The 26,743-nt window shown below is 36.7% G+C and overlaps 1 protein-coding gene across 1 annotated transcript in view; it reads left to right on the forward strand.

Moving 5' to 3' along the window:
- The window catches only part of TBCK (TBC1 domain containing kinase), a 63,439-nt gene that overhangs the window by 24,412 nt on the left and 12,284 nt on the right, over positions 1–26,743 (forward strand). Inside the window, exons 15-16 of the mRNA XM_009868248.1 lie at positions 11,211–11,386; positions 22,178–22,353. Coding sequence (XP_009866550.1) covers positions 11,211–11,386; positions 22,178–22,353 — 352 coding nt within the window. The remainder of the gene's footprint in view (positions 1–11,210; positions 11,387–22,177; positions 22,354–26,743) is intronic.

A 26,743-nucleotide genomic window follows, 5' to 3' on the forward strand; every position in this document is an offset into this window, starting at 1 on the left:
ATGGAAGATAATCCCAGTGTGACTTAAAATTAAATGTTACTGGTCTAGCTGAGTCTTCTATAATCAGTAACTTTGAATATATAATTATCACAGCCCTTGTGCCTTCTCTTTCTATAATGAGTCTTATTTCTGTTAAAGAAGTATTGACTCCACTTTTTTTTTTTCACCTCTCTCTACCAGACAGGACTTCTGTTGTTTTGGTTAAAATAAATTGTGTACCATGCCTGAGAATTTTTGGAAAGTAATTTACAAATAACCTTCACCTGTAACTGGGTCACCCTGAGGAAGAGATTGTTGTTCAAAACATCTGCAATAATTTCAATCTAAAATCAATTTTTGCTCAACAGCCTGAAACTCACGTTATTTTTAAGCTTTCTGTGCACTGAAATGGCTTATCTCAGGCTGCCAGTGAAAGCTACTTGCTTTCCAGACTGATAAAGCTATTTTACTTCAAACTTGTGGCTTTCTGGAACACTTTTTAAAGATTCCTTGTTTTTACAGTACCTATTCCTACAAATGCACATTTGAAGTTTTTTTTAAAAAAAACCAGCACAACAGTGCTTTATTTTCAGTTCACTGCATATAACACAGTTTCAATTACTGTTTACAAAAGTTAATGAAGCAAGAAAGAGGAAAGGACACAGTGCCATTATTGATTTCTTGATTCCGAAAACCCTTTCCGATACTTGTCTCAAAGCTTTGGCCATTTTTTATCTATAAATCCAATACAATTGGGCATTACTTCCTATTCTCAGGAGATCTATTGGAAATTTTTATTTGTTTATATATAGTTTTAACAATGTTCTAGCCTGCTGGGAAATCCGTTTGACATAATTGACAAAATAATTGGTTAATTAAGAATACTGGAAAAATCCCTTTGCTGTAGCAAAAAATCTCCTAGTTCATTCCTTGTGGAGCTGTAAAAAGGGGACATATAAGAAGCTGCTAAAATTTATATAGAATTACATTGTTTAGGAAATTACTACCCCAAGGTGGTGGGGTTTATTCCTTTTCATTTGTTCTATCGTTTTTTGGTTTTTTTCTGGTGTTTAAGGAGCTCCGTTAAGTATAAAATTTATTTGAACTATAAATACCAGAGAAGATTTAGGAGGTACTATTTGAGACAGACAAACAAAACCAACCCTGGAGTCATGGCTAATTCTTCATGTGTAATCTTGAGATTTAGTAAGTTTTATCCTATTCAGAGAGAGCAAACACAGTATACATTACCATTAGTAGTAGTACTAGTAATAATTTTGCTTTATTTAAGTCTGACACATAGCAGGGGAATGTGGCAGGAAAATGAGGATGGTAAGGGTGGCACTACTGCAATGTGATTCCTGAGGTGTCCTGAGAGTTCAACAGTAGAACTTCCCTAGTGCATGTTTTAAAATCAGTCTCAGGGGCAGCTCCTGCCTCCTCTTTCTTGATAGAACCGTAATTTACTCTTCATAGTAATGGGAGACTTCAGAGAATAGAAGAATCTCCCTGTTCATGATGAAGGTTTTCTTAAACATTTACCCTGCAATAAAAACGAAGTATATGAAGGTAGACCTTCAAACATGCTACCATTTTTAGGCATGGAAAGACAAAATTTGCACCACTCTTATGTGAGCTTTTCTTCTAGATGTGGTGAATTATTATTTTTTCTCTTTAGTAAGGTGTCTCGGGATAATATTTCCCTTTTTTTATTTTTATTTTGTTTCCTTCAAATTATGAACATAACTGGTTCAGGTTTACAGTAGTGCGTAGGAAGCAAGAGTGCACTAGATTTTTTTTCCTTCTACATTTATGGAAAATGTTGCTGACAGAGCAAGGTGCCTAATTAGGGTATTTGTCTATATCTTCGTCATGCTGAATGTATGTGTTTGCCTGTACAGATGTAAATGGTGTTCCTAATAATATTTAGTTCTCAAATTGTTAATTGAGGAGGATTTTAAAATTAGCTGCACAAATACTGCAGTGTTCAAATTCCTTCATTAAAATGTACATTAGCAGCACATCTCTGACTGTAAATTTATTTTGTGGGTTTTTATATTCATTGCTGTTAGTGGAGATAGACGTAACTACTTAAATATAAAATTGGAATGGTAGTATAGGCTGAGAGGTAGAAAAATCTTTCTGCCAAAATGAGGACTGAGAAATGAGATCTGTTAAGTGAGTTTTCAGCAGTCTCATACTTTGGGGTAGCTGTGAGTTCCCTTTAGTCTACTTTTCAATATTCAAAGGACTTAAACTCTTGCCTTTATAAATCTGCCTGAGGCATTTGATTCTGTCTGTCCAAACTGCTTTGTTCTTAATATACTAAGAGCTGGAGTTTAGTAGGAATCAACAGAAAGACCAAAACTAAACATGAAGAACTAGAGCAGGGTTTGTACCTAAAGCTAAAGCTTTGTTGATATCGCAAGCTCGGAATAAATTTCAGGATTGTATTGTTAGCATTGAAGGGCAAAACTTTTTCATGAAGGACAGGCATCTCAACTGGGAAAAGCTCACGTTGTATGTCAAGTATGTTGTGTGTGTTCTGAAAATGGTGATGAATGGGCTAAGTACCCATCGGGGGACAGTGTCAGGTGAAACCTCTGTCACTGCAAGAATTTTAAAAAGTCTAGACAAGCATCTGTAGGGATGGGGTAGTCCCGTATCATCTGGCTTGAGAGCAAGACAAGGAGCCTAGACATTCTCTCACTGGTTCTTTAATGCTTATGCTTGAAAAAGCAAAACACTTTTACAAATTCAGCAATTGTCTAAGTTGATAATAAATTTGTCTGCTGGGAGTGTAACCCTGAAATTATAGTAACTTAAAAATGCCTTAAAGATGATCTTTTTTGTTTTGTTTTTTGGGAATTTGATTGTTGGGTTTTGGCTGTGGTTTTTTGGTGTTATAAAAATACAATACTTAGGAATGTGTTTTGTAAATACTTTCACATGTAAATTCAAATGGAGATTGTTAAAAAGGCTTTTTCATAGAAGAGGGGAACTTCTTAACTTCTGAGTGAGCTAATTTTGCAGAAACTTTATTTACTAATGTAGATTGACAAGGTTGGCATGATATTAGATAATTAAAGCTACTAGTTTTGCACTGTGAAACTCTAACATATGCTTGTCTAATGGTAAACTCTCAAAGTTTTGCATCTCAGTAAGTAATTTACTGTAGTGCCAAATGACATGCATTTTTTTAGAAATTGAAGTGGTTTTAGGCATGTATACATAAGCAAGAATGTTATCCTTCCTGTTTACAGTTGCTGTATTTGTGGGGAATTTAGAACATTTCAGACTTTAATAATATGGTATTTACTCTGTGGTTATTCATGAATGTTACATGGTTCAGAACACTCTTCAGGCAGATCTAGATGTCTTACCTATATCAATCTTTATATCAATCTTTACCCAAAGTGTTTTCATTTATTGATCTAGGAGTCAATGGGGCAAATAGAGGCTTCAAACTTTTCCTCATGGCGACAGATACTCCTTTTCAGGGTTGCTTGAATTTTTGTCTTACTTCAGAAGCAGAAATTCTAAGTTCTTCATATTATTTCCTTAAAAATATTCTGAAGGCTATCAAAAGGAGAGCTCTGCTAATACAAAGGTCTTCTAGTTACAGAGCTTCAGAAATTGATCAATTTTGTAAGCATTTGGTCTGGTCAGAGTTTCTGATTGTAGAGTTTTTTTATAGATATATACCCGTTATGTCTGGGAAATAGCTGAAGTGACTGATATCTACCACCTAGCTAGAAATTTAGACAGCGTGATCTTTACTAATGCACACTGAGCTTCAGTATTTACTTATTACTTACGTGAAACACAGATACAGGATAAAGGAGGTAAGTTTCACTTATATTTGAGATTGCTAAACTCCTGTTGAATCAGTTTTAGAAAGATTTAACAAGCCATACAACACAGAAAAACCAAAACAATGTTTTACTTTCAAAAATGAATGTTGTTGGATGTTGTGCTGGTGGCACGTGTTCTTCATCTCCATATGTGTCCAACGAGTTTTTCCTCTAGGCGGATCCCTGCAGAAACACATCTTTCTATGCATCTTCTGTAGATGGCTATCTTCTAGCTACAAAATAATGATCATTCTTCTGCTATCTGCTTTATTTCAACTTATCATTGTGTATATCTCAGATTTTGCGTAGTAGCTTCCGTCTGACTGTTTCCATGACACAGTGTGAATTCAAGTCCTTCAGTTGTTGGCCAGTATCCTAATCTGATGTTAGGGCCAGAACAGATGTCTCTAACATTTTGTTACTTTGTAGAAATGGCAGCTGTTAAACTGCTCTGGCACACCTCATAAAACTGTTTAAAACACACTTTGTTGTCACAGTTTAGCTAACATTACAGTCTTCATGTAATCTATTTCATTGAGACATAACATGTGGCATTTAGTGTTTTACTTAGAGTGAACCTTTACTCTTCCTACATAATTTTGTGTCTTCCCTGCTTATCTTCATCAGTGCAGGACAACATCATGTTTCCAAACTGGAAGGCATTCTTTATAAAACCTTCTTCACTGAACTGCTGAGTCAGAGAAGTTTTTACAAACATGAATAAGGAAAGAATGAGTGTTTTGTCCTTTATGCAGTCTAATGTCTCAGGGAATAACTCACAGTATTTACTGCTACATCTCTCTGTTGCTTACTACTTCAAGTGTTACATGAACTGGTCCAGACAACTGTCTTAACTGCAGGTACCGTAACAATTGTACTTTCCATAACTTTTCTCTCAGCTTCTCTTGTTTACACACAGGCAGCAAACATACCTGCTATTGGTCTCAGCAGAGATGTTAGTGTCTCACATAAATATGTCATTTCTACTTGATTTATTATCGTCATAACACCCTCTGCTACGGAAGTCTTTGTCTGGGTGCATTCTCAATTTCTCAGTCCTTTAACATCTCCTTTGTGGATTAAGACAAGAGCCCAACAAGTTCTTTTTCTGCTCATGAGACATTGCATGTGATTTCATTACGTGAAAACAGAAGTTCTTCTTCTTCCAGTGTTTCTGAACACTGATGCACATGGTTGATGTGCTTTCACCAAGCAAGGGCCAGAACCATTTCATTTTTGATAAACTAATTGCTGCTTGTGGGCATTCAGGCTCAAGGATAATTTAAATTGTCATCTTTCCAACAACAGGCAACTGTTATGTGTACACTGAAAATGGCAATATTGTCCAGATCAATTCTGGAGAACTGTCTAGAGATTTTTTTATTATTGGTCCAAGATACTTTATGACTTGTAGTGTGCTCTCATGTAAGGTAGCATGTCAATGCAGCATTGAAATTATTGATCCATATTACAGCTGTGCAACACTCGATCTGTGTGAAGACATAGTACTGTAGTTCCTTTGCTTCTGCATCCAGTCATTTTTCAAGCTGAGTGCAATCTCTGCACACCTTCTATATTACATAAAAAATATGATGGCTCCTTGAATGACAGCACTTTTCCTCCTGGTAGCTCTTGAAAGACACACACCTTGCATCCATGTAGAAAAAACCCCAAAAACTTCTGTCTTGTTAGCTGAAGAGTTTTAAAATTAGTGACTGATTTTTATGTTGCATTTGCTGTTTTGTTGCAAGTTACACTGAAAGGGATGCTGATGTGTGTAAGAGGATATGACTGTCCACAAAATGAAGTAGCACATCTATTCTGTAATGTATGAAATAAATTATATAAAAAGAATAATTTTGCATTGACATTCTTGTTTATAGTGACCTTCTAGTAATAATATAAAGATTTTGGATAGAAATGTCACTTCTCTTCCTAGACTTCTTCTTTTAAATATCTAGGATTAGTTTATCTTGAAGAGGTTTATGGTCTTTCATCTCTATTTCTTCTGCATGAAGGAATCATGAGATCGAACTGAGTGGCCTATTCAGCTTCACTGCTTTTATAGAACAGGATTTCTGGCCTATTTATATGGCCGTGTGGTGAAAACTGATATTGCTTGGCAGGGTAGTAATAAAGTATTTGTGATGGAGAGGTCAACCCAAGCCCATAATTCTGGGCTGTTTCCAAAGTGTAGAAGCAGTTTATTTTGGCCAAATATCTTAACTGGTGTCCTGTTACCCAAGGAAAGGGCCCTGGAATTGATTAACTGCACACAAAGGCTCCGTCTGTATACATTTTCACTAAGGAGAAGCAGTTGTGTTTTTCTCCATTTCTTGCTTTCACTTGCTGTGAACAACCTATGCACATAAAAATAAAAATTCCATGTGCTTTTGTCATAGCTGTATTGCTTTAAATTGATGCTTTCTTTTTAATGTATGTTTCAAGTGTGGTTCTTTATCTGTAATAGTAAACGCTAAATACATGCAGCTTAAAAAGCAGCTATGTTAGGCTGAGACTTTCAGTTTTCCTTTTCAGTTGAGGCTGTTGACAGGGAGGCAGCAGTTTGGTAGTGAATGATAATTTAGCATGAACAGAGCAAAATGAACAATATCTTTGCTGCAATCAGGAAGTTTATGTCAGAAAAGGGAGCAAAATATTTCAATGGGGATAATTCTGAGATAGAGCCATGGGAAGACCAGGGTATTACTGTTAGATCACTTTTTATTTACTTCCCCATCCCCATCTTCTTAATTTCCCATATTATTTGCATATTTAGAAATCTCAGGAAAAGTCTTTTGATGCCAAATAATGGAGTAATTAGCTGGTGCCATAGAATTGTTTCCTGTAAAGCTTGATTGCTGCTTAACTGTGAAATGCTTGAGCTCAGCTGAGCCAGAAGTCCTAAAATCAGTATTTTAAAATAAAACGTGTGATTTTTAGTTCCAAAGGTATTTGAGTGCTAACTTGGGCTTTTTGAAATGCAGATGCTCTGTACTTCTTGAAAACTAGACCGCTGGAAGATGTACTAAATTTTTAGATGAGAACTTACTTTTGTATTTCTGTACTATTTATATTATGTTTAAAGTTAAGCTTATATTTTTATGGTGCACAGTTCACAGTTAATGATACCATGTTGTGTTAGCACACTTTCCTTATCGATTTTCCAGCAAAATAATTTGTGTGAATAAAAATGGAAGACATGTACTTTTTAAGCTACAAAACACCTTTGTGCTGGGACCTTGGAAAGCACAGAGATGTTGCGTGTGCATGTCCATGAAGTGATCAGACTCTCTCTGTCCTTTCTAAATGTTTCTGCTCAATTCTTGCTGATGTCTTGAAATTTTTGTAGAGTCTACTTTCTGAAGGATGTTCTTCTAAGCTTTTTGCACGTGACAAGTAGTCTAGTATGCTGGAGAGGTACTCTCTTCATTTGCTCATAGCCCTGCTCAAGAATCTAGGCACTGGCTTGATAAATTTACCCTTCTAATATACCAACAATATGTTTTTAATAATGTGTGAGCTTTAGGGTTTTCTGGCTTTTAACACAGTTAGTTGGGAGCAGGAAGAGTGCCAGCAGGATCAATACTGTGTTAATGCAAAGTCGTGGTGCAATAACAAAAGATGGACATTTAACCAGAGACTGATTCATTTATCATGTATTTGAAAGGGCATGGGAAGAAATGGGAATTGAAGTAGCAGAGCAGACCCTTACTTATTAGCCAAAAGTAGGAGAAAAGATCTTATCCAGCAAGGCTGCAGAAGATTGCATTGCATTTCAGTTACAGACGGGAAGTGATTTTTCTTAAACCAAAATTTCAAACGAAGGGTGAAGACAGGCTTGAAGGTTACTCAAGTATGAAGCTTGTTCATGCAATGTGACTAATAGATATTCTGTAAATATTTACACCAGTTTAATGTTAACTTAAACTCCAGTATCCTGAAACTAATTGTTTGGGGGATTTTCTTTAAAAAAAAAAACGAAACCAACAAAAACTACTAAATTCCTTCACAATTGTCTTGTCTCCCTTGTGGGTGATAAATGTTGACCATTCCCTTATATATGCATACATGTACCTATGTGTATATGGGTTTTATTGTTATTATTATTTGCAGAAACCACAATATACTTGTATTTTTATTTTACATTGCTTATAAACAGATTAATTAATCAGCAAGCTGTAAATTGCTATTAGACTTTTGATAGCTTCTCTCCCAAACCATTTAAAATTTCCTCGTGTTCCATGGAATTTCATTTTCAGGCATGGCCACTGTCCTCCTGCAATGCTGATGAGAAGAAAGGAGACACCAAACAGTAAAGAATCAGAGACAGCTAAATTTTTTACTTGCGCCCTGATGTGTGAGAACTGGTTATTGTTTTTAAGGAAACTCATTGCTGCATTTCCCACTTCTCTGAATGGATTCCTTTTGGAATTACAGAGCTTGTTTCTAGGAAAAATATTTTGATACTCTGCCTCAGTGTCAGTGTAAATTTCTGCTTTCAGCTTTTACATAAATTTCTACTGCACATAGCATTTCTGTTCCATCCCCCAGTTCTCTGTTTTCAATTTCAGATGTTTGCAGGCTATAACATCCTCTCACAACCAAATGTTTCTTATGCTATTAATTATTGGTTTTAAGATTTTATTACTTTTTCTTTCCCTGGCTAAATTTTACTTTCATCTCACTTATTACAAAAGTGTAGTGCTACTATTTTCTTAGCTAAGAATCTCAGGAGACAGGGCTATTATAACTCAGAGTTTTAGTATTTTCTTTACAGAAAAACAACAAAAACTGTAAATGTACTACAGTTTTAAACTGAAATTCTCGCCTTTTTATTAATAAAATGAGTCTTCAGAAGTGTCAAGAAAGTGTGACTATAATGGCCGTGCTTCAGAGTGTGTTCTGAGCTCTGGGAATAATAACCAGTGAAAGGCATGTGCTGTCTTTACCTGAATTTTGAAATAGTGTAAAATCTTCCAGTTGCATAGATTTTTCCTTGGGAATGACACTTAATAACAACCTCCCATTACATTATATATTCAAAACGAAAAATCTCATATGCCTTTGTCACAGAATAAAAAAAATGTGTAGTTATTGTTGAGACACCACATTGTGCATTTATCTCTGGCAAGTGGGCAGGGTAGGTTTAGACTAGATATGAGGAAGAAGCTCTGTACAATGAGGGTGGCAAAATACTGTAACAGGTTGCCCAGGGAGCTGCTGGAGGCTCCATCCTTGAAGGCATTCAAGGTCAGGCTGGATGGAGCTCTGAGGAACCTGGTCTAGTTAAAGATGTCCCTGCTCACGGCAGGGAGGTTGGACTAGATGACCTTTAAAAGCCACCTTCCAACCCAACACATTCTATGATTCTATAACCTGAGGTAGTTAAGGAAAATCATGATGTACTTTCACATCCACAAAAAGATGTTTAGAGCTAGAATTAGAATTAGGTAAACCATGGCTTTAGTCCCAGATTTTTTTTGAATTTCAAGTTAGCACATGAACATGTTGCCTTCAGTGGAATTAAAGCATATGTGACTGGCTGTGTTGCACCTGAATATGGTCAGCTTTTCTGAATGGGAGATTAATAGATCAAATCATTCAGTCAGATTTTAAATAAAGCGCATAGTCTCATCCAACTGGAATATTCTGACCAAATCTTCAGGTTCAGCTTCTTTCGCTCACCTCCATGTTAAATGACTGAGGTTTCTGGAGTAACTCCTTGACTGATGGCAGTGCATCAAATCTAGTGACAACAATGAGTGATTGATAAGAATTCATCAAATCTGAGATATATAGTTAGAGCTTGGCTGCAGTGCCTCTGTTTCCTTCATAGAAGCTGATGTGTCGGGCAGTTGTGAGTCATGTAATGAATCATCCGAAATGCTTGGGACAGGCACAAGAAAGAGATGCAAATGTAGCCATTGTTTGTCTGATGCAATACTCTGGGTTTGTCATAAAATGGAAGCTAGAATAATTTTTCTCTTCGTAAGACTGCAGAGATGCAAAACTAACCAGTCTTGTTATAGTTGTAGTAAGGGAAATTACTTCTGTTACAACTTATTAGAACACAGATACAGCAGGATGCTTAATGTTGCAAAAACTACATTGGTAGGTTTACTCTTGTTTCTTCCTCTTTTGCATATGTTTTTCATTATGCTTTGGTAATTTTTATTTGACCACAGCTTATTTTAGGGTGCTTCCCATTTGATGGGCATCTACTTTCCTCCTTAGTTGAGTAGTCGTATTTTGTCATACACAACATTTTACTCCTTCAGCCAGAATGTTTTCATGGTGAATGTTTGGTTGGGTTTTGGACACTTTTTTTAAAATTACTTACTTACTAACTAGATAGATAGATAGATAGAAACATGCCACATCCAGCTGTTTTTTTAAACACATCCAGGGATGGTGACTCCACCACCTCCCTTGGCAACCCATTCCAATGCTTCACCACCCTTCTGGTGAAGAAGTTTTTCCTAATATCCAATCTAAACTTCCCCTGGTGCAACTTGAACCCGTTCCCTCTTGTCCTGTCGCTGTTCACTAGGGAGAAGAGGCCAACACTCGTCTCACTACAGCTGCCTTTCAGGGAGTTGTAGAGAATGACAAGGTCTCCCCTCAGCCTCCTCCTCTCCAGGCTGAACAGCCCCAGCTCCCTGAGCCTCTCTTCATAAGACTTACCGTCTAGTCCCCTAGATAGATAGATAGATAAAAGCTGTTACTTACTTACTAGATAAATAAATAGATAGACAAATAAAAGCTGTGAAAAGAATCCATTGTTTGCCATCAAGCACAAATTAGTGTTAAGAACTCCTGTTTTCCACTAAACAGATAACATCTAGCTTTACCAGAATGGGAGGCTGCACAAAGTTTGGCAACTGAAAGCTTTCAGTCTGGCTCACAGCAGTGTTTAACCGACAAATAAAACTCTCGGTTGATCCAAAAAATCTGATGTCCATACACTGCATGAAATACACTTTTGATTTACTGCATGAGTGTACATTTTAAAGTCAATAGTCTTGACTTGCAAAGATATTTAATAAAGGTGCTTTACAGTGATGAGGCTTTGATTATATTCCTGTCTTTGCATTGGTTAAAGTTCTATTGTTTCTCTTAAACAGCTTGTTGTATTTTCATACCTAACTAGGGCTTAAAATTAGTGCTCAAAATGCTAGTCTTTCATTATAAATTTCTAAGTTTTTTTAACTGGCAAAATGTTTTTGCAAACTACATGCCCTTTAAGGGGGGAAGAGGGAAACTGACGGAAGTGTAGATGGATGGATGTATATTTAGCAGTGTCATAGCTAAGTTAATTGGCTTTACTCATTTTTACAACTGCATTTCTTGTTTTTTCTTGAAATCCCTAATCAGAGATTGACATAGAGCGTTGTGTCCGTGAGTCAATCAACCTGTTTCGCTGGACCCCGAAGAGCGCTACGTACAGGCAGTATGCACAGCCACCGCGGCAAGCCAGCGAGGGCAACGGTACAAGGAGTTCCATGTCCTGCTTTTCGGCAGACTATCAGGAAGCACCTCGAAGTGACCTAGTAAGTAATCTGGGAATTGGAGGGGGAAGAATTGTTTAGAATGCATGTTTGTTCCTGCCCTAGATGTCTCTTCTCTTTAAAATTTAGACGGGAAGAAGACACTTACCAAACCTCAGTTACTGGATTTATGTTGTCACTTCCAAGCACAGGGGTTTGACATGTTCATCAGTTGTTCTCATTTGCTTGTCAGCTAGTGCAGTGTTAGAGCTTATGGCTTAGTTTTGATAAACAATCCAACCCAGTGAATGAAAATTAACTGCAAGGTGATTGAGTTTTGTGTTTGGGGTTTTTTTTAACTTTACTACTTTGAACTTCAGCTTCTTTGATGTACGTGCCAATAAAATTATTTCTTCTTGTGCTGGATTTCTGCCTCTCCCAACTCCTGCTGCTTTGGTTCTGTGGTGTTTGTTGCCACAACAGACCAATGTCCATGACTCACCTGCAGAACTACAATCAGGCTTTATCTTAGGAGAAAAAAGTAAAAAGAACAGTTTGCCAGTGAGAAATAGGTAACTGGAAAGTGATGCAGGCAGCTCTGGCTGCTTTTTCTATCTTGGCATGTCAAGTTAAAGGTATGGCTCAAGTTATTTTGAGAGGTAGTAAGTGAGTTGTGCCTGTGTTTGTCTTGGCAAAGAATAACCAGTGGCTAAGAGTGTATCGGCATTAAATAGATACTCAGTTTAGCAAAAATATGTTTCCCTTCTCTCGCCAGTAAAATCAGATGGTTGTTTCTCTTGTCAAATATATCATCTGAAGAATGTGATTTGAAATTACTCCTTTTCTTCCTCTCAGCAGTATAAATGCAGTCAATCTCTTAAAAATTATACAGTTTGGGGTTTTTTCCTTCCACATTCTCCTTCAATCAGAATTCATTCATGAGTATATTACAATAATAGGGGAAGGATATATAAACCTGCCACATCTCTTTGGTCAATTGCATTAGGTTTTAGTCTTCCCATCTGTTTTTCCTAACTGCTATGAAAGTAAGTGTATTGTTGCTCAAATGTATCTTACTTTTTAAAGTATTCCTTAAACCTGAAACTGATTTTCAGTCATATTCTTGTTTTTCACTTTAGTTTTTATTTTATTTCTATTCCTGTGTTCAGTGGAAGTCTTAGTCACAAATCCAGGAGTCTGAGTGCTAGACATGCAAATTAAGAACAAAAGGAAACTCTTTGCAAAGAGCTTAAAGAATTTAAGAAATAATAGGTGGATATACAAAAGGCATTTTGGAAGAAAAATGAAATGACAGGAGAATATTGGTGGTTGTCATACAAGAATTGTAGCCAATACAACTGCTGCTGTGCTGTTTTAGACATATAGAGAGGAACTTTCTCAAGGAGTTACTGGCTGCCCATTCATAGAATAGTTCAGATAGCTTCTTAGGAAGACATTTGGTATAAATTCCTTCAAAAAACAGGCCCTGAACTAAATTCCGGTGGGACTTCCCAGGGTTTTGTTTGGTCAGGTTGTGAAAACTTCCAAGGAAAGAGGTTATGCAGCCTCTTTTGGCAGTCTAATAGTGTCACAAATAAAAGTGATTTCATGTATGTCGTAGCTTTACTTACTGTTATGACAGGAAAGTAAAAAGACAAGTCTTCTCAGTCCTAAGGATGTTCTAGTGCCTTTCTGTGTTCAAGCAAGAATGAAGGGGCTTGGAAAACAGCAGGGAGGGAGATGAGAGAAAGCAGTGATAGTCTGCTGAACTGGTAAATAGAAGAAGGCTTTATACTTCTAACAGAGATAAACCCCCATTATTTTAGGGTAAGTAAGGTTTCTTTCAGTATTCTGTTTCCTGAGAAATTTTGGGTTGTTTTTTAATGATAGTAATTTTATTTTCATACCCTAAATTTTGTTTGTTTATAATGCCAGTAACTAGGCTCATTCATTCCACAATTTCCAATAAATCATACAGTCATAGAGCAGCCTAGGCTGGAAGGGACCTTAGAGCTCATTTTTAACCCAGCCTCCCTGTTGCCAGGGACACCACCTCTCAACTAGATCAGGTTGGTGTTTTTGGTATATTTCAGAGAAGAAAAAATAATGCCATAACTTCTATTGCCTTCTCTTTCATTTCGCCTTCTTTCTATGTAACACAAAGCACTTTTCATTTACTGCAATGTAACTGATAGTTTAACTTCTTTTGAAGCTTAAGTATATTGGGTCTTTTGGGTACTGCGGTCGGGGTTTTGTAGTTCATCGTATGGAGCAGCACTACGTGATTTATACAGAAATGTATGAACATACACAGGCTTTTTTGTAGCAAAGGGGAAACTGATTCATATGTTGTTATAGTCTACAAATGTGTCTGTTCTCATGTGTGCTGCATTTTTGTGTGTCAGATTTTGAGACTAATGTATATAAGCCGAACATGTTCTGGTTATGGAACCATAGTTCAGACTTTGAAAATCCTGTGTACCTTGAGCCATTAATGAGCTACCTCTCACCTGTGACCGGTTCTGCCCTTCTGGATATTTGTCTTTATAAGATTATGCTTCTCAGAGGTTTGAACATTACTGAAAAAAAAAAAATTACTGATGCAATATGTTATTTACACCCAAAGGTGTTGTGTTTGTTGTTTGTTTGAGTTTTTTAACCTTAATCCTGGAACTACCTATCTTTTTCTTCAGACATGTGCTTCACTGATATTTGCTGCCATGGGGAAGCTGGGAAACTTTCCACTCGAAAGCTGTGGAATCCAAGTTCAATCTTTAGCATACCCAGTGCCTTTAATGGATTTTCTAAAACACTACTGTGTCCTTGCTAGTCAGTCTAGCTCTTAAAAAATTACTCCCCACTTTGAGGATGGGGAGGGTGGGAAACAATTCCTTTGTAAACAAACCTGTGGGTTTGCTTCTGAAGGTAATTTATGACTTCTTAAACATTTAATTCTAAACACCAGCTGTCTGCTACTCCTATATTTATATTTTCCTTTTAAACTGCTTTGGTTTGCTTCTCCAGTGCTTTTTATTGGCTACTCAAATATTTGTGTGTATCTGCATGCTATGGTGCTTTGGTTAATAGTAACAGACGAAGCATTTACCCCTGGGTGAGCACTTTTCTTCCTAAATCAGCAGCCAGTAAAACAAACTTTTTTGACTCTCTTTATCACTAGCATTGCTTAATTTTAATTTTACTGACATCTATTTGCAACTTTGTAAATAGACTTGGTTGCTCTTTTCCTTCCCAGACGTGTGTTGCTTAATTTTTTACTCTTTCAGCCAGTAAGCATATTTCTGCTGAGATAAAATCTCATGGAGGAAGTAGTTTCAGAGACAATGAATGTACAGCTTAAATGGTTTTGCATGTTTATTTGAGAAAGATAAAATGTCAAAAAGAAGAATGAAAAAACCCCTCTAGATTTTGTTTTTGTTTCCTTATTTCATTGTTCTACTACTCAACAGAAAGCTGCTCCTCAAATTTGTCTTTAGTTCATGTTGTGCAAAGCATTAACTCATCAATATCTGAGTTAATGTTTCTAATTTATTTTGCATGTACTTTTGATGCTTCTGTTTTTCTGACTGTAGCTGCCAACAGCTTGAGTGAGAAATTTGATTTATTTGTAATTTTTGAAAAGAGTTGGTGAAAATACACTTTTTATGTCACTTTCTTGTGAGTGAATAAACAATTCATTGTTTAATTAGGCATGTCCTAAGCTCATCACATTCTGGCAAATGTTTTTAGGAATTGTTGAAAACTTCAAAACTTTCTCTGTGTATTTATTAACTTTTCAAAGTTTTTTTTGATGCTGATAAGCTAGGCAGCCAGAAACCAAAAAGCAGGGAGGGTAAGGAAACCTCGGCTTCCAGAACTTTGCTTCTGCAGATTAAATTAGCTGAAGGAAGCCTTTTTTAGCATTTTTTTTTCCGCTTGGTTTTAAAAATATGAATGTGTTGTCTTACCTTTTAGGACTTTTCCAGATGATAAGGCATTAAATAAATTAACAGACTAGATAAAACAAGAAATATGTGGCTTAGGAAATAATTGATGTTAAATCTTAATTTAAGAGTCTCTAATGAATGTTGTGGTTGTTTTTTAAGTTGTAATATAAATAACTGTTAATTTAATGTAAACTCATTGGAACAAATGTTCTGTGTTGTTTTCTTAGCTGAAGCAGAATTAAAGCAGTATGTTCGTAATAATAATACAAGTATTATTTATATGAGACTTCAGTAGTTTGTTAGACACACACTTAGATCATATTTGAGGACTGTAAACATTTTTTGTACAGACTTGGTTTCTGAGTCTCCTTGGGACAAGTTTGTCTTCTGTGAATGTAATGGGCAGAGGCAGAGCAGCCCGAGCGCTCCCTGCTGCAGCCTTGGGCTCAGGTTCTGGATTCACTAATGGTTGATCTGGTCCTTCATCACAAACCTTTGTGCTTATACTCGCTTTGAAGCTGAAAGCTGGATGTATTTGACCTTTTTGACCTCCCACAACTGGCATTCCATGACTGATTAAAAAATGTGATGGGAGGGGGTAATTATACCTGGTAAATGAATTAAGTTAAATATATATATCGCTGGCTCTCTCCTCCTGCATCTCGGGCAAATGTTCTTTTTATGGATTTGTGTGTTCTTCTGATTTGGAAATTATTTTGAAATCAGATTCTGGGTTTGATAGCCCTTGATCAATTAACTATTAGGAGTTTAATTTTTCTCTTTTTTTCAATTTTGCCATATTACTGGGTAAAAAAAACTACTTGAAAAAATCATAAGCAGTAGCCACTGTATGACAGAATAAGGTATATGGCAGCTATCATCACCACCCTCTAAGTTGTGGAAGTTATTGACAGCTGTTTACAAGATAAAGAAAGAATTGGACCCACCATAAAGCACTAAGCACAACAGAACAGGGCATTCAGGTTTGCTGCAGCTGTTAAATAGTCTGCATTTGAGCCAACTCCTGGTTTTCCATTCTATGCCCAGTCTTAGCCCTCGAGGAGTGTATCCTGTGAGAAGACTTTAACTGAAATGCATGTGGTAGCAGTGGTAACATAATGTGAGGTCACATAAGTAAATTATTGTAATGTTGGAAGGAAAAATGGAGGAAAACCAACATTTCCTCAGTGTCTCTCGCCAGTGTTACATCTGGCCAACTGTATTCAATAGTTAGCTTGGAGAAGAGGAGGCTGAGGGGTGACCTCATTAATGTTTGTAAATATGTCAAGGGGGAGTGTCAGGATGGTGGTGCCAGGCTCTTTTCAGTGGTGTCCAGTGACAGGACAAGGGGCAATGGCTACAAGGTGGAACATAGGAGGTTCCAAAAAAACATTAGGAAAAACTTTTTCACTGTGAGGGTGACAGAGCCCTGGCACAGGCTGACCAGGGAGATTGTGGAGTCTCCTTCTCTGGAGACATTCAAAACCCGCCCAGACGCGTTCCTGTGTGCCCTACTGTAGGTGATCCTGCTCTGGCAGGGGGGCTGGACTAGATGATCTTTTGAGGTCCCTTCCGACCCCTCACATTCTGTGATTCTGTAGCTGACAATCCAAATCTGAGCTCTGCAAAGTGACACTGTGTTTTTTACCTGTGCTTATTCCATCCACATTGATTGATGCATTTTCCTCCCTGACTACTGGCAAGTGATCTCTGTGATACATGAGCGGGTACAGTCCCATTCTTGAAAGCATGGTATGGTGCAAATGTTTCTTTTCACAAGTACAGCTGGAGCAAGCCTTATGGTATAACTAAGTTTTAGCAAAGAGGGATTTGCTTGGTCTTACTGAAAAGTATTACCAGTAAGCTATTTTTCATACAGAATCACAGAATAAAAATGATGGGGGAGGAGAGGGAAGGGAAATTAGAGAGTCTGTCAAGACATGTATTCCTTTTTATTTATTTATGATCATTAGAATACTTCCCTGCCCCTCTAGGCCTCTCTCTGACAGTAACAGTGGATCTAAGCATTTTTCTTTCTCAGCTGGTACAGAAGTTAAGTACTATTCACTTATCAGGCCATGTGAATTCAAGGGAGCAGTGGGAGTCATTCTATTTGTTTAAAAACGAACAAACAAAAATACTCCACCAAAAAATAAACACATAGTCAATGTTACTAGAGGATTTAGTACTGCCTTCATCTACTTAATTGTGATGGTTATAAACAAGAAACACTTGCATGGAAAAGACTAAATGCAAACACACCGGTAATGATTGGGTTCAGTAATAAAATGTTTTTAGATGATGCCACTAAAATCCAGTGTTCTTATTTGGTCTTGTTTTCAGATACATCCTGAAAACTGACTCTACCTGCCCTGAAAACTCTTTTTACAAAAACACGATAGCAGTGGCTTTGCCTACAAATTGTCCTGAAGTGTCCTGTTCTTGCTTATTCTCCCTCTTCTTTTCTATTAGTTGCTTCATCTGACTGCTGTATTTTCATGGTTATAAAATTGTTCTACTCTATGCAAATATATTTATCCCAAAGCTTTTATGGTAGCACCTTGAGTAATGTATTTAGGTGGAATTCACTATAAAAATACATTAACTTTCTTCCGTTATGGTTATTTAAGGTAAAAATAAGCATCAGCAGCAATGTCTTTGCTGCAGACTAGCGTGAGCCTTGATTCGTAGTCGCATCTGTTTGTGGTTGCTCAGTGAATTTGTTTTTGTCTCTTTCTCTGATTAGTTCTTCAGAAATCTTTTAAAACCATTATATGAAATGTTTTTGTCATCTTACTCCTAGATGTGGATGCATATATTGATTTTGAAACCAAGACATTATGCTCTAAAAACATGGACTGGCATCTTCCATGAAGCAGGTTTCTTTATGAAAGACTGTGATACTTTGAACAGATTATTTTACTTGACACCCAGATTTTAATTGTATTAACTTTCAGGCTGAAGTTCCTTCTTTATTAAACTTGCTGCAATAAGCTTTAATAAGCTTTGCCAACTTCAAAGACAAAAGGGGGGGAAACCTTGCTTCTACTCAGATAAAGTTATCCTTCTGATGGATAAAAAGTTGCTTTATAGCTCCTGTGTTTTTCAGATAGAACTGTTAAGTTCAGGTTCAGCAAAACTAAAGATACTTCCTTATTTTCTCAAAAAAACCCAACCAAACTTCAATTAATAGCCAGGGTGAGATGTTATATGAGATTACAGGCTAATGGAAAAAGTAGATAGGAGTTATGATTGTGCCAGCCTCATCTTCTGGAGTGCTTTAATCTTTCTGAAGCTTGGCTTCTAATTTAAGAATATTTAAGCAGCTTTAATTCCTAATATTAAAAACTAAAATTAAATTTTTATGTCTATTTCTTCTTATTAAGAGCAGTAAAGTATATGGCTTAGCAGTTCCCAGGCATATTTGAAAATTAATGGGGTGAGAAAAAGTTCTTTGGAAGTAAAGAATTTAAGGTGTTGTCAGAGTAACTTCTGGGAGGCATGTAGACCTTAGGTTTCTGCCTAAGTACTTTTTTTTCTGATTACCAGCCTGCTGATCAGGCACTTTTTCTTGATGAAAAACTTATAGCTGACTAGTCTAAAGATTTGTGCTTGAAGTTAGGATATGCTAAAATAAGTCTCTTTTCTTTGGAGGAAAGCAGGCAAAGAAACTTAAGTAGTAAGCTTGGTATCTCAGCATGCATAGACTTGTGCATGTGAGTGAAAATGTGTGTGCATTTTTTTTGATAACTCTTACTTTTTCTAAGTAATGACAGGCAGTTCATCTCTGTATATGAACACAATTCTCAATTTTAGTGCGATTTCTGACACTGCCTCTAAAACCATGAGCGTATTGACTAAACTGCTGGAGCACTACACAAGTGTCTAACTGGCCTCTTAATTATCTTCTCGCACGATGCTTTAAGTAGAGCTTTTGCCTTTTTTGAGAAAGAGTAAGGGTGGTGGATTTTTTTTTTAGAAATTATGTACTACATCTGCCTTGGCAAAGAGTCAATAGATCACAGAAGAAGAATAGCTGAGGAAGAAACAAGCGTCTTATAGATGATATATGCTATTTGGACTTTGTTTTTCCTTCTCCCCTTTGATGCTATTCATTTCTTTGGACTCCTCTTGGGGAAATCCAGCTACTCAACTGGGAGGTGGCTTTAGACAGCAGCAGTGTCTGCTGTCACACTTATTTTTATGGAAACAGGTCTCCCTTGAGTATTGGCTATTCTGGTGAAACAAATAATGCATTATCCAGAATATGAAGCATTTTTTCTGATTATAAAGCATCGTGACCTCTATTATTCTGAATTCAGGAGGAAATTATATGGTGAGACTAGCAATTTCCAAGTTCTTTTGTTCTGAATGTAGCATATACAATGAAAAAGGCTATTTCATGGGCTCATATATTCCCTAAAGTGCAATTACTGATTTTGTTTGTAATTCTGAGAGCTTTTTGATTAAAAAAAAAGCACCTTACTGTGAAAGTATTTCTAACTGCAGAAGGACTGTCTAAGAAATCTTTCTTCTGGGACATAACTCAGGAAAATATGCGTATGCCTCTTCTCTCTAGCATGTTCTCTAAACTTAGAATAGTCCTCAGCTTAAATGAGAAACTAGTATGCTTAGAAACCAAAACAAATGTTAGTGCTAACAACAGTCAGTTAGACAAATTACTAATTAGTAATGCCTCCATTTCCTTCAGTGCGTTACTCCTGTTCTCTTTAATTTTTTTCATGGCCTATAAACACAGTGTCTTGAATCAGTGTGATCACTGCAGTCTAGAAGATGACAGAAATGAAATATTTTTTCAAAGTAAAAAATTTGCTACTGTGATACTCTTAGAAAAGACCTATATTTTGACTATACTGTATAGTTTCACTCAAAAAGGTAATACAGTATAATGTTCTATTTGCTCTTTTTATTTATATACTTTCTGTAGTCCCTTGCTGTATGCCCGTGCTTATGTTCTGAACAGCTGCAGAGCGCACAAGCAAATCTTCATGATGAAATAGCTGGCTATTTCATTAATATAGGTCTTCTTCCTCAAGAATAAGACATCAAAACAGTCTGAAGATCTTTCATAAGATGCTTCCTCTAACGAATCATAGTTATTCTGTTTGTTCTGTCTCCTGACAAGCCAGAATAACTCTGTAAAAACAGCTGTGGACTTAGTTATAAACAATTTTTGCCTCTATTTGACCTCCTACTCAACAGGAGCACAATGGTTGCAGAAGAAAATCAGTTCTGTTGTAAGATGACTAAGCTCCAGAACTGTATCTTTGATGTACGTACCTCTTGGATTAAGTCAATTCCAATAATGTTTTGGGTGGGGTGTGTATGCGTACATAAACCAACCTATTCACTTTGTATCTACTGGATTGAAGCATAGTAAAAACAAGCTGCTTTAGAATTTGCCTGTGATTTTTCAGATTGAGTCAGTGGCACCAACAGGAAAAAAAAAAGTTCTTACTGCAGAAGACTATACATAAGCATAATTTATTAACTCCTTCACACCATGATACATGCTAATGTATTTTAATTACATAGCATATGAACGTTTTTTTTAAAAAAATAAGCACTTTCAACATTTAATTGAAGTGATATGACGACCTTTTAGTGCAGATACGGTGCTGGAAGTTCCATTGGAGCAGCTGAGGGATTAAAGAAAAAAGTCTCATGTTTGCAGGTGCAATGATAGGAAAAGTGACTGCAGCTGTCCTTGTCACTTTTAGTTCTTCAGGCAGGTTTTTCAAACCCAACGTTCTCAAGGGCAAAAGCCCAGGATGTGCTGCAGATCTCTTTGCCTATTGCTTGTAAAGAATCTGACTCTGACCCTCTTAAACAAGCTTGAGGTTTCCCTCATGCTTTATATTGAGTAAGTCAAGCTAATTCTTTTGGGTGAAAGTGTAGTTGTAATGGTACTTGAAAGTTTCAGCAGTGTGAAAGAACCTCTGAAAGCAGGTAGATGGAGACACGGCTTCAAACATTCCACAACTGTCTTACAGTTATCGTTTTTGGTTTTTTTTCTACTGCAGGTCAGAGATTTGTATGTGTTGCTAATTAATAAGAATACAGGATTTCTGCATTCTCTGTTACTTACAGAAATAAGAAGGATTACTTTTTCTTGCTCAATTTAGGTATGCATGAGCTTTTAATTTAAAGTGAAGAAATGCTAGAGCTTAGGAACATTTCTGAGATAATTCACAATGAAAGGTCTCTTATGACAAACAAATTAAGTAGTATCAAAAAACTAGTTGCTTGAGTACTACCTTGTGTGTGGTGTTATGTGTTACCATCTATCCTGTTCCCCAATTCTTGCATCACTAAGGAACAGTCTTTCTGGGTTATCATACAGGACTATTCCTTACATTTCTTGATGTCCTGATTTTGTGCATAGTCTTTGGGCTGGGGTAGTACCTGGTATTTAGATAGTTCTGTGTTTTACAGAGGCATCCGTAAAGTTTCTCTGACAAGTCTCCAGTTGCTACCCTTCCTTCCTACTCCGAGCATGAGGCCTCTCAGCTTCTTTCAGAGTATTTTCTAGCTAATTTACTTAATTTCAGATGCTGAGAAACATTCTACGAGTTTTGTGACCCTCTCAGCCACAGTGAATAATTGATTAATGAATCACGAACTAAAATTGTTTACACAGATTGTCAAAGAATTATGGATTTTTAACAACTGCAACAGAAGATGGGGCTATAATTGGCAGATATGCATTTGGCACTGCTCTGGACTTTTTCTTTGTGGACAGTTTAACTCAGACTAATTTAGAGTTGTAAGGAGAAGGTCTGTTTCCTAATTGAGTTGTTACACTTTGACATTGTCAAATAAGTAGAAGTTTCAAAGAATCATATCTCTTAATGCTAATAGCTCTAATTTTAATTTTCTTCTTTTAAAGTCTAGGGATTCCATCAAGTTGGATGACCTGAAGGCAGAGGTGTCACCACGAATTTCAGCAGAAGATCTGATTGATTTGTGTGAGTTGACAGGACCTAGTCATTCCAAAACACCCATAAAGAAAACAAAGTCTAGCAAGCCAAAGCTGCTGGTGGTGGACATTCGTAACAGCGAAGAGTATCCTTCAGATCTGAGTGGGTCTCGTGAAACCACTTTGTACCATTAGCATGAGCGCTTCAATGCTATTTTTTTTTAACGACAGGTGTTGCCAGCTGACCTTCCCCATTTAATATGAACAATATTTTGGAAGGGTGGGTAGCTTTCCAATTAAGTGAAACAGAGATGGAGAAGAGTTGATAGCTCATGCTTAGCTGGAAAATCGTTCCTCTTGAGTGCTTTCTTGCTACTGTCAGGTAGTGGAGTTATACAGCTGCCCTAACTTATATTCCATAGTTAACTTATAATCAGAAGTCTTAAAGGTATGTTGAAGCTGTATTTTTATCAGGGTTGCTACCCTGTCTACGCCTTCCTCATACGTTCTTTTTCAAATACGTAGTTCTTTGTATGTGGAGTAGTTTTTATTGTTTTTCTCAAGTAGTGTATTTATGGAGCTGGGTTTCTTTGAGTTTTGAAAAGGGGAGTCCTTACAGACGTACTTTCCTAAGGAACACACGACTTTGTCAACATCCATCTAAAAGTGGGAATAGTGACAATACTTTATCAGAGGTAACTCTTAATGTTTCACTGAGCATTTGGGAGTATACTTGTTGCTGGTTTGTGTAATGTTTTTCAGTATTGCTCTTTTCGTAATAGCAAAGGTGATGTAGCTAGTTGTTTTTGTGGTAGATGTACTCTTAGCTTGTGGTCACAAACTGTAATTCTTAGTGCACAAGCAATACTAAGTAGAAAAATAAAAAATCATGAATTTAGTGTACCTTTTATTCTGAGAAAGGAGAATCATTCCTTTTATATAGGGGGCCGCTTAGCTCAGTCAGTTAGAGCGTGGTGGTATAACACCAAGGTCCCGGGTTCGATCCCCGTTCGGTCCCCATGTGTTGCCTGATCTAGCTGAGAGGCGTCCCTGCCCATGACAGGGAGGTTGGATTAAATGATCTCTAAGGTTCCTTCCAGCCCAGGCCATGCTATGATTAGAAACTGAATTCTATGATTATCTATGTCTGGATTGTTCTTAAAGATCTTCAGTGACAGCAATTCAACAGGTTCTCAACATTTTTCCTATTGGGAAAGAACTTCCAGTGTCTAACAAATGCTACTAACATACTGCATGCCTACTAGAAAAACGTAAATTCTAGACAATTAAGTGACTAGTGGACCAATCCAAATATTTGGGTTAAAATATGTAGGAAAAATTTAAATAATGTTTCAACTTAATTTTTTTTGATCTGATTTTGTTAAAATACCACTTTAAAGGTAATTGTGTATGCAGAAAAACACTGCCACTAACTTTTTTCTATTAAATATTTAGCAATATTTATGACAAAATATGATGAAGTAGAAAAGTATTATTTTTACTATGAAGTGGTAAATTTATTATTTACATAGTAAACACAAGAGTATCATCATACTGTTCTAAATTAAAGCTGTTATTTTCAAGAGATTATAATTTTATTGTATGCCAAGCTTGAACCTGTAATGCGATCTGCCCTGTAGATAAAATTGTCAAAGGAACACAAAAAATAATTTTTCTTCTGTTTGGATGTATTAATTTCATGCATCAACTAAAGATTCCAATTAAGTAGAGATTCATGTTTCTGAATAGTTCGACTCTTTATTTTCTGGACTCCAGCAGTTTCTTTGCTTCTGGATCTAAATTGGTGAAAACGTGGTCCTTTTTATTCAGAAAACAGTAAAAATGCAGACTATTTTCTGAGACATCATTTCTTTATCCAGAGACAATACTTTCTGGACCCCAGTTTAAAAGAGAAGTCCATGGAAATAAAAACTATAAAAAGTTACTATTATTGCATAGAAAGCTTTGATGATCTCTAAGGTCCCTTCCAGCCTAGGCCATTCTATGATTCCATGATTCTGTGATTCTATACCGCTGAGTTAAATAAGGTTTCTATTTCTACATGCATCATTCAGTTATTAATTATTTAAGCTATTCTCTAGAAATCATCAGGTATGATACAGAAGGAGAGCAAGTAATACAAAATGCCTAGACTACAATCACCGCACTGAGAGGCTATTGTCTCTGTACAGTAATGGACTTATTTATGATATAATCAGGATCAAAGGCAAAGTGTTTGTTTAAATGTTTCTGTTACTTTCCTAATAGCCTGATAATAGGTTCTACTCTACTGTCATCCTAATCCTATTCTGCTCCAGCAGAGTGGATTCAAAATTTCAATTATTTTAAAATTATTTGACTGCTATGAAGTGAGTGGCTTTATGAGGTTGTCTTTCATATTAGAAAATTTTAATCAGACTTTCCATTTATATTTCTCGAATGAGGAGGCATGCTGGAGAGAGAAAGTCTCCATAGCTTGACCTGTGCACTGTTGTAATTACTGCTGCTGTTGTTTCGGTGTGGTCAGAGTTCATGGAGGACTAAAATGTCGTGTCCTTTAAATAATGGGTGGACTTACATCCTAATGCCCCTCCGGTATTAGGATATAGGGAATGTCATTATTAAAAAGGCAGCCTGGCAGGTAGTGAAATTACCCCTTGAATGAATTGGTTTGTATGTCAATTGTAGAAGAAAACAGAGGGTATACAGTCAGCTGTCAGCAGTTCTGGATGTACATGGGAAACCTGGGTTAGTGTCCCACGCATTCTCGAGGTAAGGAAACAGTCTTTGTGTTTATCATCAAATTTCAACAAACTGTGCAACAGGATCAGGCAGCCTGTTTCTTACTGGGGCAGATGTTTTAAAATGTGACAGACCGCTGTGAGGTGTTTCAAAAATAGAGTCATTTCTTCAGTTTTGGTGTTAGTCTTCCTCATCACCAATGCCTGCTGTGCTAAACTTCACTCTCGCTTTGGTTTTGGCGTGATTTGAAAAAAGCGTGAGAGCACTTACAGCAAGTAGCAGGTGCGCTTCATATGTCATACTAGGGTGCACTTAAAAGCTGGGGCTTTCTTTCACAATGAAGCTCATGTTGCAGGGCTGAGAGCTACTGGCCCTTCTGCCCAACAGACGGCTTTGTGACGGAAGACTTTCTAAGGAAAAGGTGATGAACTCAAAGCAGTTGTCTCTCTTGGCCAGCAATTCATCTGAGGCTCATTTCATTAAGATCGTTAGAAATACTGGCAGCCTTCCACTCCTGTTACAGAAGTTATGGATGCATACTTAGGTCTCTCGGACTGTAGTACGAAATTTTGTCCTTTCTGTCAATCGTCCTAGTATTGGAATGTTTAAGATAGTCACTTAAGATTAGGGAGAACGTGAGTGACAGCAAATACAGTTTTTGGATCTATCTAGTTTGATATTAATGATGATATCAAATGTATTTCTTTTTTAAAATATTAGGTCAAATTTCTCTGAGCAGTGAAACATACTCAGTGGCATAAATGTGGGCAACTAAATCTATCCAAAGCAATATTCTGTCTAAATTATTACCATTTCAGAATTTTTACCCTGGTTAGTAGCAGTGAGAGCGATGTGGTTATAAACAGAGTTGGGGAAAGATTTGGCGCAGATTAGTGAAGGAGCGGTGTTGTAATTTTCCCCTTCGAATTAGAAACAAGCTGACAATGTTAGTGGATGGCACATGATCATCTTTTATTCTTTCAAATGCGTTTATAAAGCTGTGTTTTTCCCGCACTATAACAACAATGATCATAAAACAGAAACTTTTACATAAATCAGGAGAAATAAATGCTAATGTTAGTCTAAGTCAATTAAATCTTACCTCCGCTTATGGCAGCTTCCTTATTGAAAAGAATTCTGAGATTTAATTATAAATTAAACTAGCTTTCTGCAAGTACAGTAATAAAAGTGACTAATTTGGGTATTTGGCACTGTGTATATTTTTACAGAACTTTGCCATTTCCCATGTCTTCAAAGCTGTTCTTGTTTATTGTTGGGAAAGGAGAGTGTTCCAGGCATATGTGTACAGTCTATGAAAGTAATTCAGAGGTTTGTCAAGGTCATGGTGCATTTTCACAATCGTAAACAGCTAGGTAGTAGTGGTCCAATGTAATTTTTATTGAAGAGACTTTCACATTCAGTATTTTTTCCTAAAATCTCATTGAATAATCATACTTTGAAAGTGAAGCACAACTAACTAGATCTCAGAATTGCTGGTACTTGTATGTTGTTTCCTTTTCAAAACACACTTGCTATTAGTGGGACTGCAGATAATGTACATGACGCTTGTCTGGGAATGTTAGTGCATGTACATTAGAATTTCAGTTTGGATCGAAACTGTAGGGGGCTTGTGGGGCTTAGCAGGTGGTTTAAGGAAATTTTCCAATAATCTCTGTTTACTTTTGCTTCTTATTGTAAGTCCTTCATTCCTTTTATATAAAACTCCTCTTGAAGAGATTCTCCAGGTGCTTACTGGCATTTTGCTCCTGTTATCAGACTAGGGCTGATTTGAAG

This window comes from Apaloderma vittatum, unplaced genomic scaffold (genome assembly GCF_000703405.1).
Source record: "Apaloderma vittatum isolate BGI_N311 unplaced genomic scaffold, ASM70340v1 scaffold7324, whole genome shotgun sequence".
Classification (NCBI taxonomy): domain Eukaryota; kingdom Metazoa; phylum Chordata; class Aves; order Trogoniformes; family Trogonidae; genus Apaloderma; species Apaloderma vittatum.